Source organism: Podarcis liolepis (genome assembly GCF_965112155.1).
Source record: "Podarcis liolepis genome assembly, chromosome: 15".
Lineage (NCBI taxonomy): Eukaryota > Metazoa > Chordata > Lepidosauria > Squamata > Lacertidae > Podarcis > Podarcis liolepis.
In genome coordinates, this window is record NC_139566.1 from 9742424 (window position 1) to 9754585 (window position 12162).

The following is a 12162-nucleotide window of genomic DNA, read 5'->3' on the forward strand; positions in this document are numbered from 1 at the left end:
GTGCAGAAGCACTAAATCGCGCTTTGCGCATGTGCAGAAGCACCAAATTGCAACCCGTGTGTGCGCAGCGGGTTGCGAATGTGCCTCCCGCACGGATCACGTTCACAACCTAAGCGCCCACTGTATTTCAGGAGGAAATGCAGCCGTTTTGCAGCGCCAGTTTCAGATTCCCCTCTCTCTCTTTTTCTTCTCCCTCTTTACCCAAACAGGGGAGTTGTTTTACAAAGCCCAGTCTCCTGACGAGGGCGCCCTGGTGACCGCCTCCCGCAACTTTGGCTTTGTTTTCCGCGGACGCACCCCCAAGACCATCGTGATCCAGGAGCTGGGGCGGCCCGTCACCTACCAGCTTCTCGCCATCTTGGACTTCAACAACGTCCGCAAGCGCATGTCAGTCATTGGTGAGAACGGGGGAGGCGCTGGTGGAGATGGGGATGGGATGACAGGGGAGTGGCTACCAAACCCTGGGCTAGTGCAGGGGTCATCAAGGCTTACCGGACATGGGCTGGATCACTCCTGCGAAGATCCTCCGTGATCCGGGCAAGCGCAGCGCAACGCTGGAAATCGCTCCTGCACATGTCCATGGCACCAGAAGTTGCTTCTGCGCAGGCCCAGATGCCAGAAATTGTGTCTGCGCATGTCCGCAGCACCGGAAATCGCTTCTGCGCATGCCCAGACGCTGGAAATTGCGTCTGCGCATGTCTGCAATGCCAGAAATTGCTTCTGCACATGCCCAGATGCCAAAAATTGCACCTGTGCAGAAGCGATTTTCAGCGTCTGGGCATGCGCAGACGCGATTTCTGGAGCCGCAGAAGAGAGTCCCTGCGCCAATTTAGCGCAGTGTGTGGGGACTCACCGAGTGGGCGGCTGAGTTTGGGGGCGGCTCATGGGCCAGTTAAGCGACCCTCACGGGCCGCTTCCGGCCCATGGGCCTTCGGTTGCCGACCTCTGGGCTGGTGGTGCCTCTCCATGTTCTCTCAGCCTATCCTACCTCACATGGCTGGCGTGAGTATAAATCTTGGCAGGAGGCATGGGTTAACTTTATCACCCGCCCTTCTCCAGCAAGTCCGGGTTACCACAATTTGAAATTCAGGATTAAAAACAGTCTGTAGCCACAGAGAGAGGGTAGACTCACTGGATAGCTCCACAGGTGAGAGCAGGGGTCTGCAACCTTTAAGACAAAAAGAGCCACTTGGACCCGTTTCCGAAGAAAAAAAAACTGGGAGCCGCAAAACTCGTCATTATAAAAATAACCTTTTTTTGTCACTTTTTTATTATTCCTTTGTTTGACCCCTCAGAATTACTCCTCCTCATAGAAATGTTAAATTTACAAGTTACCTTTTTTTGTGTGTGTGTTCTTCACTCCCCTTCAAAACAGTGACCAGCGTACATGCCCCCTTTCAATGCAGTGACCAGCGTACATGCCCCTTACAATGTAGCGGGCGGGCGGGAAGGTGACGTTGGGACGGTGCGTGACTAACGCACGCACCGCCCCCATGCGACGTCACAGCCAGTACAGCGCCCGCCACAGTGGGGAGTGTTGGGGTGCACAATTCGCCTCCTCCCCTCGCTAGTATCCGCCCCGGAGCCACGGCAAAGGTGTAAAAGAGCCACATGCGGCTCCGGAGCCGCGGGTTGCAGACCCCTGGGTTAGAGCGTGGTGCTGATAACGCCAAGGTTGCAGGTTTGATCCCCGTATGGGACATACTGCCTATCCCTGCATTGCAGGGGGTCGGACTAGATTATCCTTAGGGTCCCTTTCAGCTCTTTGATTCTGTGACTCATTTCAGGTCTCTATCTTCAGCCAATCAGACTCATTTGCTCTCTCCCCCCTCCTCCCCCCGCTGCAGCTTGCCCTACCTTACAGCGTGGTTGTGAGGATAAAATACAGCAGGAGGAAGAAACTGCATATATTTCTTTTCTTTTCAGAAATTTATTTATTTGGTTTTTTCAGATTGAAATTTTACAGTCACACATACAACATAAAAACTGGATTCCAAGGAATCTCTTAGACTTCCATCCTCCCCTTTGTGGGTCTTATTATTAATCATTTCCTCCCGGGTATTTTATGATACTCCAAATCCTTTACCTCTTCCAGTATGTCCAGAATTCAACCTTAAGCTACAAGTGTTACTCCAATCCTCCTAACGATTTTAACTGTTTACAACTTTAAGATAAGTTGTAAAATTTCCCCCATTCCTTATTAAAATTTTGGTCTTCCTGATTTCTGACACTTCCGGTCATTTTAGCCATTTCATCATAGTCCATTAACATCTTCTCTGATAGGGATTTTATCTTCCTTCCATCTCCAGGCCAGTAACATCCATGCAGCCGTGGTCGCATACACAAATAGTCTTTTCTACTCTTTTGGGATTTCAGCACCTAGAATTCCTAAAAGGAAAGCTCCTGGTTTTTGAGAAAAGGTTATTTTAAACATTTTTTAACTCGAAACTACTTACCATATTTTTTGCTCTATAAGACTCACATTTTCCATCCTAAAAAGTAAGGGGAAATGTGTGTGCGTCTTATGGAGTGAATGCAGGCTGCGCAGCTATCCCAGAAGCCAGAACAGCAAGAGGGATTGCTGCTTTCACTGCACAGCAATCCCTCTTGCTGTTCTGGCTTCTGAGATTCAGAATATTTTTTTTCTTGTTTTCCTCCTCCAAAAACTAGGTGCGTCTTATGGTCTGGTGCGTCTTGTAGAGCGAAAAATGCGGTATATTCCATCCCGAGCTCATTGGAGGAAAAACGAGCTAAAGCAGCAATAAGTAAATTGTGCTTAAAATCTGTGGGGTTTTTGTCTCCTCTCCCTTTGTCTCCCCTCCCTGCTCCCCATAAGTACGGAACCACGAGGGGCAGATCCGGCTGTACTGCAAAGGAGCAGACACCATTTTGCTGGAGAGGCTTCACCCAGGACACCAGGAGCTGTATAATGTCACCACTGACCATCTGAATGTAAGTAGTTTTGGGGGGAGCAAGAGAGGGGGTGAGTGGAAAGCAAGACTGCCATTCTGTGGGGCCAGTGATGGTTGCCACTTTGGGCGACTTGAATAGAGGCGTTTTAGATGCCAAACTTTTTTCTTTTCTTTTTCTTTTTGGCCTGGGCATTTGGGACTTAATTTGAAGGGGGATTGGGAATGTGTGTGTGTCCTCTGTTTTTTTGCTCCTGCTTTTAACGGGGTGGGGTGGGGTGGGGTGTGAGCCATCCTCTTGACGTATTCTCTGCAGATCAGCATTTTTAGGTTCTTTTTCAAAGGCTGTTCTTACGTTGGGTTTCGTGTTGCTATTCTTGCATTTTAAACCCCTTTCGGATGCTTTCGTGTTAAAAAAAAAAGTGACAATTAAATAGAATCGTACAGTGTTACCTCTGGTTGCGAATGGGGATCCGTTCCGGAGCCCCATTTGTAACATGAACAGATTGCAACCCGCGTGTGCGCAGGTCGCAATTTGCCGCTTCTGCGCATGCGCGTGATGTCATTTTGAGCGCTTGTGCGAGTGGCGAAACCTGGAAGTAACCCTTTCTGGTACTTCCGGGTCGCCGCAAGACGCAACCTGAAAAGATTTAACCTGACGTAAACGTAACAAGGGGACGCAGGTGGCGCTGTGGGTTAAACCACAGAGCCTAGGACTTGCCGATTAGAAGGTCGGCGGTTCGAATCCCCGCAACACGGTGAGCTCCCGTTGCTCGGTCCCTGCTCCTGCCCACCTAGCAGTTCGAAAGCACCTCAAAGTGCAAGTAGATAAATAGGTACCGCTCTGGCGGAAAGGTAAACGGCGTTTCCGTGTGCTGCTCTGGTCCGCCAGAAGCGCCTTAGTCATGCTGGCCACAAGACCCGGAAGCTGTCTGCGGACAAACGCCGGCTCCCTTGGCCCATAGAGCAAGATGAGCGCCGCAACCCCAGAGTTGGTCACGACTGGACCTAATGGTCAGGGGTACCTTTACCTTTAAACGTAACAAGAGGTATTACTGTACTGAGTTGGGGACAAACCACGGTGATCTGCAAAAAAGTGCTTCCAGCTTCTCCACCTCCTCCTTCTCTTCTCCTCTCCACCTCCAGGAATATGCCGGCGAGGGTCTACGGACGTTGGTGCTGGCCTATCGGGACCTCGAAGAAAGCTACTACGCGGGTTGGGCTGAGCGCCTGAAGCGAGCCAGTTCCACCGGCGAGGGTCGCGAGGAGAGATTGGCCCAGCTTTACGAGGAAGTAGAGAACGACATGATGGTTGGTGTTTTTCACCGCTGTGTTGCACGTTCTTGTTCTTTATTTTCCCATATAATTTTTTTATTAGTTTTCCGGCATATCATTTTTAACAGTAATTAAACATACTTTCATCTCTTATACCATTTTTTTGACTTCCATCTGTCACATCTGAAAATTTTCCAATCTATTCAGTAAATATACATTTCTTACTTCCACAGTTACATTTAACTCATAACTAATATCTCTATTCTTTCTCTACTTTGCAATGCTTCTAACTTTTCTCCTTACAAAACTTCTTGTAGTCCTACTAGCGTAATTTGTTTACGCTGCTCATTCTTGTTCTTATTGCTTGAGTGGTAATTTTTAAATTATTATTTTTATGTTTATTTATTTACAATTTTAAAATATAAAATCTAGTTGTTCATGTATTACATAAATTGCAACTGCAGGTGTATTGTGTTGGGCCAGGGCGTGTTAAAATCTAAAAGCTGTTTGTTTGGGGGGAAATAATGAATTTTTATTTTAAACAATTCAGAAAGATACAAAAAAGACAAAAGGAAAAAAACATAAAGAAAATATAAATAAAATTACATACGTAGTCCCACCACCCACCCTTGACTCCCCTCCACCACTACTCGATATCTCTTCTCGATTATATTAAATCTTAACATTGCATTCCTTATCTTAACTTCCTTCCGTATCTCAAGTCAAACATCGCTCTTCTTATACACTCTACAGTTTTAGTCTATACATATCAGCGTATTGTTTTGTGAACAGTGTTTATGTAGATATTCTTCAAAGCATTTCCATTGTAGTTTTAACTTTTGATTTGATTGTCACCTTATGGCTGCTGTTATTTTTGCCAATTGTATACCTTGGTTTGGATAACAACCATTTTGGATTACAACCACATCAAACTCGGAAGTGTGTCCCCCTTTTTTTGGATTACAACCCATTTTTTTTTTTACAACCCATTTTTTGGGGGAGGCCCTATTGGCGAAAGCTCGCCTTGGTTTACAACCTGTTTTGATTTACAACCGGACCTCTGGAAAGGATTATGGTTGTAAACCAAGGTACCACTGTATTTTATTTTACATATCCACTCCTCTTTGGAGGGAATTTTTTCACTAAAATCTAAAAGCCATTTTATAAACAAACATGTTTTAGAGAAGCATTATCCCTATTGCATCTCCAACAGTTAGATACCTTAGATAACCCTTTTTTAAACAAACAAACAAAAAAGGGATTTTTAAAATTCGTGTTGGTTTTTCCATTGTATGCCGAAATAAACCTAGACAGCATCTTAAGACATCACCTTGCCAACAAAGGTCCGTATATTTAAAGCCATGGTTTTCCCAGTAGTGATGTATGGAAGTGAGAGCTGGACCATAAAGAAGGCTGATCGCCGAATAATGAATGCTTTTGAATTATGGTGCTGGAGGAGACTCTTGAGAGTCCCATGGACTGCAAGAAGATCAGACCTCTCCATTCTGAAGGAAATCAGCCCTGAGTGCTCACTGGAAGGACAGATCCTGAAGCTGAGGCTCCAATACTTTGACCACCTCATGAGAAGAGAAGACACCGTGGAAAAGACCCTGATGTCGGGAAAGATGGAGGGCACAAGGAGAAGGGGACGACAGAGGATGAGATGGTTGGACAGTGTTCTCGAAGCTACCATCATGAGTTTGACCAAACTGCGGGAGGCAGTGGAAGACAGGAGTGCCTGGCGTGCTCTGGTCCAGGGGGTCACGAAGAGTCGGACACAACTAAACGACTAAACAACAACAATATGCCGAAATAACCCTTTGGGAGGCTTGACCCTGAAAACCCACCTACAAATAATTCATATCAGGGGGTAGCCTGATAGGAATAGCCCTCCGGATTCCCATCAGCCTCTGACAGTTTTGCCTAGTGGGCGGGGATGATGGGAGCCGGGAGTCCAGCAATATATCTGGAAGGAACCGCATCGACTGCTTTAAATAAATGAGTGCCCTTTTTTTTATCGGGAGCTTCCAGAGGAGCCCCTCGTTTTAAGCTCCTGATCTTTACTTCACTGTTGCATGTGTTCCTGCCATTTGCGGGATGTCGCAGATGCCGACAGGTGGCTGTGGTTTGCGAGGAGCTGCCTCGCGGGCCAAATTTGGACCCGGCAGTCAGAGGTCTCCCATTTTGTGGCATCAGGTAACTTTTCCTTTTGTTCCTTTCTCCCTCCAGCTGCTGGGGGCCACCGCCATCGAAGATAAGCTGCAGCAGGGCGTCCCGGAGACCATTGCCCTCCTCACACTGGCGAACATCAAGATCTGGGTGTTGACGGGAGACAAGCAAGGTGAGGCGGCTGTTCCAAATGCCAGCGGAACGTGTCCCATTTTGCAGCCCGACCAGGAATGTCCTCCCAATTCTTTATTACGGCACAGCTTGCTGGGTCCAAGGGGCTTCCTAAATCCACTTTCACACGGTACATTCAAAGCGCTGTGATACTACCATAAACCGTCATGGCTTCCCCCCAAAGGATTCTGGGAGCTGCCATTTTGTGAAGGGTGCTGACGGTTGTTAGGAGACCCCCTGCCTTTTTCCCTCACAGAGCTGCAGTTCCCGAGTGGTTTAACCACCGGTCCCCCTTTCCAGGGAACTGTGGCTCTGCCATTTGAGATAGGTTCTCTGGGCCCCGTTTTGAAAATTTTAACTCCTGGAGGGTTTGGGTTTTGATTCGGGCCTGACCCCTCTCTCTCCTCCCTCAGAGACGGCTGTGAACATCGGCTACTCCTGCAAGATGCTGACGGACGAGATGACGGAGGTCTTCATCATCACGGGGCACACGGTTTTGGAGGTGCGGCAGGAGTTGCGGTGAGTGGAGGCCCGTGGGCATGGCCCCCTTGGTGGTGGCCCCTCCATTAGGGGCTTTCCCTGCTTTTCCATTTCTCTGGCACCAAACATTGAATGCAAGCAGAAAGTGCTGCTCTGTTGGCTAGTCAAGGTGCGTTTCCTGCTACTGGTGGTGTTCCAACAGTGGTGATCTCTTAGGGCCAGATTCGTGAAATGGACAGGTCTAAAGACAGCAGTGGGTGGGGCAAAAACAAAAAATGGTCAGGGGCAACACTTCTCTCTCTCTATCCCTCTCCCTCTCTCCCGTTCTTTCTTTCTTTCTTTCTCTCTCTCTCTCTCTCTCTCTCTCTCTCTCTCTTTTAGATGACATCTGAAGGCAGCCTTCTTTAGGGAAGCTTTTAATCTTTAACAGACTACTGTATTTTAATGCTTTGTTGGAAGCCGCCCAGAGTGGCTGGGGAAACCCAGCCAGATGGGTGGGGTATAAATAATAAATTCTATTCTATTTTATTGTATTCTACCATATTTTTCGCTCCAAAAGATGCATCAGACCATAAGGCGCACCTAGTTTTGGGAGGAGGAAAACAAGAAAAAATTATTCTGAATCCCAGAAGCCAGAACAGCAAGAGGGATCTGGCTTCTGGGATACCGTGGGGCTGTTCTGGCTTCTGGGATAACCGCGCCAAGCCTCTTGAGGACAGCGGGATGAAGGCTGCCCCTGCCTCTGAGAGGGAGAACTGCTCAGCACCCCTTCAGCGAAGCTGGAGACGGAACAGGAGTCCCTTCTGTTCCTCCTCCAGCCTCCAGGACAGGCGTGTCGCTGAAGGGGCGCTGAGCCTCCAGAGGAGGGGCGCTGCACAGAGAGGGAGAGGGGGCAGCGCCCCTTCAGCGAAGCTGGAGAAGGAACAGAAGGAGACCCTTCTCTTCCTCCTCCGGCTTCGCAGGACAGGCGCTGTGCAGCTCTACCTCTACGCACTCATATTTCCCCTTACTTTTTAGGAAGAAAAAAGTGTGACTAATGGAGCAAAAAATACGGTATTCTATTTTCTCTCTCTCTCTCATTTCCACACTTCTCTCTGCTACTCCTTCTCTCTGCTACTCCTTCTCTCTCCTTTTCTTTCTTTCTTTCTTTCTTTCTTTCTTTCTTTCTTTCTTTCTTTCTTTCTTTCTTTCTTTCTTCTTTCTCTCTCTCTCTCTCTCTCTCTCTCTCTCTCTCTCTCTCTCTCATCTCTGTGCTACCCGTTGCCCCTTTCCAAGCCACACAAACGGAAAGGTAACATTCAAGCCCAATGAACAACAACAACAAAAACTCACAGGAATGGTTTGCTGCAGCTCTTTCTGAGCTTCTGAATCTGTCCCTAGAGGGTTTGGGAAGAAGGCAGTTGAGTCCTTGGCTGGTTTTCCATGGCTGCTTCTCAAATCCTATCCCCCGCCCGCTTTCCTCCCCACCTTCTCCGGCAGGAAGGCTCGAGAGAAATTGGTGGACTCTTCCCGCTCCGTGGGCAATGGGTTCACCTACCAGGAGAAGCTCTCTGCCTCAAAGCTGACGTCCGTGCTGGAGGCTGTGGCTGGGGAATACGCCCTGGTGATCAATGGGCACAGCCTGGTAAGTGGGCGCCTGGGGGGGGGGGCGGTACCTAGGCCGCATTCACACCATACATTTAAAGCACTTTAATACCTCTTTAAGCAAAGAATCCTGGGAGCTGTAGTTTAAGGGCCCGAAGAGTCCTTGAGAGACACTATTGCCCCTCGCAGCTACACTTACACATTGTGTGTGTGTGTGTGTGTGTGTATTTGTTATTAAATTTTCTGCTTTAAAATTTAGAATATACATTTAACCAACCGTAAAATATCAGTGACTTCCCTTCTTCTCCTTCCATGGTTCATTTGCATAACATAAATCCCTGCATATTTTAAATAAATCGAGCCATTCAGTATTCCATTATTACATCCATCAAAAGTTATTTACACTGTCGAATTGATCTTAATGCTTAATTTTGTGTTTTCATGTTGTGAACCACCCTGTGACCTTTGGATGAAGGGCTGTAAATAATAATAATAATAGTAATAATAATTTCCCTGGAGTGGTTATTTGCTTGTCTGGATGATAGACATGTGGGATTGAGGCCTGCTGGATAACATCCTGCTCCCAGGTGCCCATGGAAAGCCTGCATGCTAGATTTGACCGCAGCAGCAGCTGAGATCCCCAGGACCTGGTATTCAGAGGCATAATGACTCTGGCAGTGGAGGTAGACCATAGGCATTGTGCCTTGGCTTCTCCTCTGTGCATTTGCCCAATCCTCTTTTAAAGCCATCCAGATTGGTGGCCATCACTGCCCCTGTGGCGGTGAGTTCCACAGTTTAACTCTAAAATCCTTTTAGCTGCCCTGGACCTTCCAGCACTTGGCTTGTGTGCTTGTAAGTTATAAGAGTAACGAGAGAGGGAAGGGAAAAAGAAACTATTCTCTATCCTCCATGTAATGCTTTCATTTTATAAGCTTCCATCATGTCACCTCTTAAACACATACGACTTGCCCCCCACCAAAAGGAATCCTGGGAACTATAGTTCCCCTCTGGAGCTACCATTCCCATCACCTTTTTGTCTGCAGGGAATCTGCCCAGGGCCTAATCCAGTTATTCAGCAGGTCGTACTGAGCATCCCTCACTTGCCTCTCTCCCTATAGGCTCACGCCCTGGAGGCCGACATGGAGCTGGAGTTCCTGGAGACGGCCTGCGCCTGCAAAGCCGTCATCTGCTGCCGCGTCACCCCCTTGCAGAAGGCTCAGGTGGTAGAGCTGGTGAAAAAGTACAAGAAGGCCGTCACGCTGGCCATCGGCGATGGGGCCAATGATGTCAGCATGATCAAGAGTGAGTCCCAGGGCGGCACTTGCGTGAGCTTTTGTCTTTTTAGTTCTGCGGATGCGTTTGTTTGTTTTTAAATGCCACAGCACAAAAGGAAAACGCGCTGGGAGGGAGGAGGAAATAAGCAGACTTCCGTGACGAAGGCCTTTGCAGGGTGGGAAAGTTCCAGAGAGAGGCAGAGCCAATTGGCTGCCCTGATGGATTGAGGCACTGCCTACCGCTGGAATGTGGCCTCTTGGAAGGAAATGTGGTCCTCTATATGGGAAAAAGAGGGGTGCAGGTGGCGCTGTGGGTTAAACCACAGAGCCTAGGACTTGCCAATCAGAAGGTTGCTGGTTCGAATCCCCGCAACGGTGGTGAGCTCCCGTTGCTTGGTCCCTGCTCCTTCCATCCTAGCAGTTCAAAAGCACATCAAAGTGCAAGTAGATAAATAGGTACTGCTCTGGTGGGAAGGTAAACGGCGTTTCCGTGCGCTGCTCTGGGTCGCCAGAAGCAGCTTAGTCATGCTGGCCACATGACCCGGAAGCTGTACGACGGCTCTCTCAGCCAATAAAGCGAGATGAGCGCCGCAACCCCTGAGTCGGCCACGACTGGACCTAATGGTCAGGGGTCCCTTTACCTATATGGGAAAAAGTCTCCTCTCTCCTGTTTTAGAAACAGAGAGAACCACGTGTGCTTTGTCCTTCCTAAGATGGAAGGTGGGGCATCTGAGCTTGGGATGCCTTAGTAACCTGTCTTTCCCTTACCCCTCTTTCCGTTTCCTGCGTTCCCGCCAGCCGCCCATATCGGTGTTGGAATCAGCGGCCAGGAGGGCATCCAGGCAGTGCTGGCCTCGGACTACTCCTTCTCGCAGTTCAAGTTCCTGCAGCGCCTCCTGCTGGTCCATGGGCGCTGGTCCTACCTGCGCATGTGCAAATTCCTTTGCTATTTCTTCTACAAGAACTTTGCCTTCACCATGGTGCACTTCTGGTTCGGCTTCTTCTGCGGCTTCTCTGCCCAGGTGACTCGGCTGGCGAATCGGAGGGGTGGGTGGGGCGGGGGTCCGTGGTGGCGGCTTCCTCCAGGCTCATGCTTCGTCCTGCTTCCTGGATGAGCCGCACGTTGAGTGAGCGTAGCCTATCAGGGTCACGGAAAGCAGGGGATGGCTTCACGAAAGCTATCCGGCCCAGTTAATTTGGCTACCTGATTGCCATAGCCCAGGGGTGGCCAACTCTCAAGAGACTGCAATCTACTTTCAGATTTAAAAGCTGGCAGTGATCTAGGGAGCGTCTCCACCCCCATCGTTCTGCCCGGACACTGAGGTCCAGCGCCAAGGGCCTTCTAGCGGTTCCCTCATTGCGAGAAGCAAAGCTACAGGGAACCAGGCAGAGGGCCTTCTAGGTAGTGGCACCCACCCTGTGGAATGCCCTCCCACCAGATGTCAAAGAGAAGAACAACTACCAGACTTTTAGAAAACATCTGAAGGCAGCCCTGTTTAGGGAAGCTTTTAATGTTTAATAGACCACTGTATTATTATTATCTACCCACATTTTTTGGGAATTCAGCTCAAAGTTGTTGAGCTTTTTGGGTGAAAACAGCAGCACAGAGAACACTCCGCCTTCCAGAGATCAAACAACAATGGAGGGCGGGGCATGGGGGTGGCACAGGAGTCAGTTTTAGCGATGCTAATGAAAGGGAGCCAGAGATCAACCGTGATCTACCAAAACCTCGCGGGGATCGACCAGTAGATCACAATCGACCTGTTGGACATCCCTGCCATAGCCAAATGAATTAAGCTAGGGTTGTTGTGGGGATTAAACGAGGAGGGGGGGGGAAACCACTCATCCTACCCTGAGCTCCTTGGAGGAAAAAGGTGGGGTGTAGATTGAGTAAGTCACTAAATGCATCGCTGAAGGCAGCAATTTCACCCCGAGAGAAAGGAGAGTTGTCGTGGATTAGCCACACCGGTGATCCCAGCCTATCAAGGATCATGCAGTGAAGGGGATCATGCCACCCTGCTAAGTAGCCAGTCTTCTTTGGTGATGACCTTCACCGTAAGGTCACAGGGAATTTTACAACAACTGAAACACAAACAGTTTAAAACAACTTGCAATCAGGATTAATAATAATAATAATAATAATAATAATAATAATAATAATAATAATAATAATAAAGCAGTGCATCTTCAGAATTCTCCAAAAGCTGGGTAATAAAGTTGTCCGACGCACCTCTGTGGAGAGGAAGGCCCACAGCTTAGGGGCTACCACAGAGAAGGCCCTGTCCTGCCACCCCTCAACC

General features: G+C 48.6%; 1 protein-coding gene across 2 annotated transcripts in view; it reads left to right on the plus strand.

Moving 5' to 3' along the window:
• ATP8B2 (ATPase phospholipid transporting 8B2) overlaps positions 1–12162 on the plus strand; it is a 59119-nt gene that overhangs the window by 37275 nt on the left and 9682 nt on the right. For both annotated transcript variants that reach the window (XM_083476969.1, XM_083476968.1), the window contains 8 exons: positions 210–398; positions 2837–2952; positions 4056–4220; positions 6414–6525; positions 6938–7043; positions 8484–8628; positions 9707–9890; positions 10661–10884. In XM_083476969.1, the coding sequence (XP_083333095.1) occupies positions 210–398; positions 2837–2952; positions 4056–4220; positions 6414–6525; positions 6938–7043; positions 8484–8628; positions 9707–9890; positions 10661–10884 (1241 nt within the window). The remainder of the gene's footprint in view (positions 1–209; positions 399–2836; positions 2953–4055; positions 4221–6413; positions 6526–6937; positions 7044–8483; positions 8629–9706; positions 9891–10660; positions 10885–12162) is intronic.